At 41.3% G+C, this 4,931-nt stretch overlaps 1 protein-coding gene across 1 annotated transcript in view; it reads left to right on the top strand.

Annotated features, from left to right (window-relative positions):
* LOC147233886 (arg8-vasotocin receptor-like) overlaps positions 1-3,926 on the top strand; it is a 5,948-nt gene extending 2,022 nt beyond the window's left edge. The window contains exons 2-3 of the mRNA XM_086146510.1: positions 1,292-1,916; positions 3,225-3,926. Coding sequence (XP_086002636.1) covers positions 1,292-1,916; positions 3,225-3,499 — 900 coding nt within the window. The 3' untranslated portion in view covers positions 3,500-3,926. The remainder of the gene's footprint in view (positions 1-1,291; positions 1,917-3,224) is intronic.
* Positions 3,927-4,931: the final 1,005 nt, after the last annotated feature.

The following is a 4,931-nucleotide window of genomic DNA, read 5'->3' as shown; positions in this document are numbered from 1 at the left end:
ATGATTATAGATATGAATGTGAACATTGCAATAGAACAGTGAGTTAAATAGAGTGAAATAAGACGTTGGAGTGCAGGTGCAAGGATGGATGCAATTTGAGTGCAAATTAAGTGGCGGTAGACTTTACATGTGCAAGGAGGGTTTGTCCATTTCCTTTTATGAATGTGGAATTTTCCCAAAAGCAACACAAGTTTTACAAAAGAAACAAAGTCCTTTTCCTTGGTGTGGTCTTCATAGTAAAGAAAAATGTCCTTAACCTGTAGCTGCAGTGAGAATCCACTTCTCACAATAAAGATTTGTACATTTGACCAGAAGAGTTGTGAGTACAAGCAATAGTAAAATAAATGTAAAATAGATTCTTCATGTATTCCACAGAAGTCACATATATTTCCATTTTAATCTTTCAAATTTTTTTTTTTTTTTGCTGGGTATATTGTGTATAATTTTGTAAGATACTTCCTTGATTTTATTGTTTAGACAGAATTTATCGGTAATCAGCCATTTTATTCCAATTTAAATCCTTATATAAAGAAGACCAAAAAACTGTAGCCATAGGAACAGTTTTACCTGCCAAGAGTCCAAATGTATTTGGACTAATTTTCTCTATCATCAGAAATAGTACTTAATTTTTCACTGATTTATTGTTTTTATTCTTTTTTTTGTTGTTTCAATTTTGGGGTACAGAGATGTTAATTTTATCCTATGATTTGAGATGAGATGTACTTTAATGATACCATACTTGGGAAATTGTTTTGCAGCAGCAGTAAGACACACAAGGACAAGACAAGCGATAAATACATGTAAAAAAATGACACTCTGAAGTGTTAAAGTGTAAAAGTATAATCTAAGGAAAAAAATGTCTCTCCATATTTACCAATAAACAGGAAAAAATAATGAGCAAAGTGACAATGTGAAGCAGTGCAGTAACTGCTTAAAGCGAGTAATTGGATAGGGTTATAATATCTCAACTCATTAATTTCTCACTGACTTTAGAATAATTTAAAAGGCATTTTTAATTTTTTTTTTGTTTTCATTTTCCTGTTTTTTCTTTTTTTTTTATTTTGTATTTTTTAAATGGATTCTTAACTGTTTTTTTTGCCTTTTTAGATATTGGTCATTTTAATTCAATCTGTTTTATCGCCATATTATTGCAACTATTTTCTTGATAATTTTTCAATTTTTCAATTTTTTTTGCAAATTTTTAATCCCCTCTTTGAATTTCCGGATCATTTCCCAAATTTTGCATATTTTCTACAGCTTCCTGACCTCTTAAGCTTTCACCCCGTTCCAGGTTCTGCCTCAGCTCTGCTGGGAAATCACCTTCCGGTTCTACGGCCCGGACTTCTTGTGCCGCATCGTCAAGCACCTGCAGGTGCTGGGCATGTTCGCCTCCACCTACATGATGGTGATGATGACCTTGGACCGCTACATCGCCATCTGCCATCCGCTGCAGGCGCTGCAGCAGCCGGCGCGCCGCGCCTACCTGATGATCGGCTGCACGTGGCTGTGCAGCCTGGTGCTCAGCTCGCCGCAGTACTTCATCTTCTCCCTCAGCGAGGTCCGACCCGGATCGGCCGTCTACGACTGCTGGGGCCACTTCCTGGAGCCGTGGGGGCTGCGCGCCTACATCACCTGGATCACGGCCGGCATCTTCGTGGTGCCGGTGGCCGCGCTGGTCTTCTGCTACGGCTTCATCTGCCGCACCATCTGGAGGAACCTGAGGAGCAAGACGCGGCGGCGGAGCCCCGACGGGATGCTGGGCCGCAGCTCGGTCAGCGGCGTGGGGACCATCTCGCGCGCCAAGCTGCGCACCGTCAAGATGACCTTCGTGATCGTGGTGGCGTACGTGGTGTGCTGGGCGCCCTTCTTCACCGTCCAGATGTGGTCGGTGTGGGACGAGACCTTCTCCTGGGACGGTGAGTCCTTCATTTCTCCTTTTGTGACTATTATTATCCACCGCAATCATTCAGTTTCATTTTCAAGTAAAAAAAAAAAAATCACAAAATCCTCCAGTCTTTCTATGTATATATTATTTTTATTTTGAATTGATTGATTATCTATGCTGTCATCATTCTGTCACATCATTGGCCAAGAGGAGGGCTTCACCCAGGACCAGCTGTCAGCCAATCACAGGGCCTTGTGTGTTTGTAATATATAAGTGTGTGTGTGCGTGTGTGTGTGTGTGTGTGTGTGTGTGTTAGTATCTGTATGTGTGTGTGTGTGTGTGTGTGTATATGTGTTTGCATATATATATATGAATGTATATGTGTGTGTGTATGTATGTGTGTATACTGTATATGTTTGTGTGTGTGTAGGGATGTATGCATTTGTGGGTGTGTGAGTGTATATAAACCTGTATGTATGTTTGTGTGTGTATGCATTATTTGTGTGTGTGTGTGTGTGTGTGTGTGTGTGTGTGTGTGTGTGTGTGTGTGTGTGTGTGTGTGTGTGTGTGTGTGTGTGTGTATTCGTCCTTGTTTCAATGGAAACATCAGACAGACCTTTTTTTACACAATTTCCAGGAAAAAAAATGAAAAGTAAATTTAATCAGGTAAAGGAGAGTATTATATTTGGACATGATATAATAAAAAAAATCTCAAATTGCATTTAAAAATTGATTTTAATTTAGGCCAAAAGTTGAAAGACTGAAATAAAATAAAATTTGACACAATTTTTCCTTTTTTATCTACACTTTTTCAAATGTTTTATTTCCCTACACCTCTTACCTACGTCGATTGGAACGTCTCAAAGAATCTGTAGCTGATTCAGTTTCAACCCGTCCGTCATCTTCGGTCTCGGCAGGAAGCAAAACACGACCTTTATAGCGACGCGTCACCTTGAACAAATGGAAGAAGAAGGAGCGGAAGAGGAGGGAAGAGGACGCCATTCCGGGCCGTCGGAGGCTGTCAGGAATTTGATTTATTAACCTCGGTGTCACATGACCCGGCTTCATTACGTCACCGTGGTGTGAGTTTCTCAGAGGGGCGACGAAAACGACCTCTCGCTCACCTGACGAGGGTCAGCCGCGTCCTTTTTTTTTTTTTAATCTGGGCACACACTGGCTGATGTTTCCACACACACACACACACACACACACAACTGATCTCACTGCAAAACACCGTTCTGCAGAGACACTGATAGCGGATGAGCTTGATTATTTCACTTTTTTTTTTTTTTTTTCCAAATTCTGAGTTTAATTCCTCATTTGGTCGATCTCCCCGCAGACTCTGAGAACGCCGCCGTCACTCTCTCCGCCCTCCTGGCGAGCCTCAACAGCTGCTGCAACCCTTGGATCTACATGATCTTCAGCGGGAACCTCTTGTCGGACTTCGCCGGCAGCCTCCCCTGCTGCCGCCCCCTGCGGGGGAGGTTCGGCCACCAGGACTCGGACAGCAGCATCCGCCGCACCACGCTGCTCTCCCGCCTGCAGGGGCCCCGTTTGTCCGAACCCTTCAACCTCACGCCTAAAAACTGCCCGTCCATCCCGATGGCGTCCTGACCCATGCCAAAGCTTATCGCAGGTTTGGGATCCACCGTTGATTTTTAGAGAGGGGGACTTTTTCGGCGGTGCGCAATTTTCTATTTCCTCCTTGCATAAAAAATCTATTAGCCCACGAAATCATCAATGGGTCTCTACCATTGCGGTCAATACAATGTCACCTAGAGGATTAACTTGTTCCCACGAGATAATGCCACCTGCTCTGACGGGATCACGTCATTCGCACAATCATAATATGTCGTCCTAAAATAATTTTTTCATAAAAATCAGAAATTGTTCCAACTAGAAAATCTAGTATCTGCAAAAATCAAAGTGATTTTTCCCCAGAAAATAGGTAACTTGCTCAAGTTGCCCATCCACGAAATCATCAATGGGTCTCTACCATTGCGGTCAATACAATGTCACCTAGAGGATTAATTTGTTCCCACGAGATAATGCTACCTGCTCTGACGGGATCACGTCATTCGCACAACCGTAATATGTCGTCCTGAAATAATTTCTCACAAAAATCAGAAATTGTTCCAACTAGAAAATCTAGTATCTGCAAAACTCAAAGTGATTTTCCCCTGAAAATAGGTAACTTGCTCAAGTTGCCCATCCGACACAGAGGTTATTAATTTGTTCCCACAAGATAAGTTGTGCATTCAAGAAAAAAAAAAAACATGACTTTGGACACCAACTGTGTGACTGGCGTCCTTCATCACGCGCAGCGAACCGAGGTCATTTGCCAACATCCTGGTTTGTTTTGTTTTCTTTGTTGGAGGCCATTCAGGTCCATTATTTGTGTTTCAGTTAGCCGGGCGTCCGCAGGAAATACAAACTCGCGTCTGGACTGAACAGGAAGTGACTGTTTTGAGGGGTTTCTGAATAAAACCGCGGCGGATCGGAATCGTTAGCTGACAAACGCGGACGAACACGGTTTACATTTTATGCACATTTCTGTATTTTCACTTTGACATTTTCTTTTTTTATATTTGTTTTCAAATCTGTGAGGCACGTTTACAACCTTGAGCTGTGAAGGACAGTCACATGTTCATAGGGGCCAATCTAGGGCTTGAAAGGAAAAATGAAAAGATACATCTGATTTATTTATTTTTTTCAAAAAAAGCTAAAATATTTCAGGAATAAAGTGGTTATTACAAAATAAAAGTAGAGGCGGCAAAATGAAAAGGCTTCAATAAGGAACTTACAGCTGACATTTTGGTCACATTTTGCATCACATCATCAGCTAAACGTTTCATTGAGAGGAGCAGGAAATTATCCTCGAGCCAGGATATGGCTTTATTTTTCAGATTTTAGATTATTCAATTAGTCTGAATCACTATTTGATTGTTTCACAGCTCTTTTTCTTAGAATTTTATACATTTGAAATTACTTTTTTTGGCAGTTACATTTTCTTTCCACATTTATTAGTTTTTGATTTTCTCATAAT

This window comes from Fistularia commersonii, chromosome 5 (genome assembly GCF_037954325.1).
Source record: "Fistularia commersonii isolate RoL2024-O1a breed Wild chromosome 5, RoL_Fcom_v1.0, whole genome shotgun sequence".
Classification (NCBI taxonomy): Eukaryota; Metazoa; Chordata; class Actinopteri; order Syngnathiformes; family Fistulariidae; genus Fistularia; species Fistularia commersonii.
The sequence above is the reverse complement of the archived record's forward strand: the minus strand, read 5'-3'. Positions and strand labels throughout refer to the sequence as shown.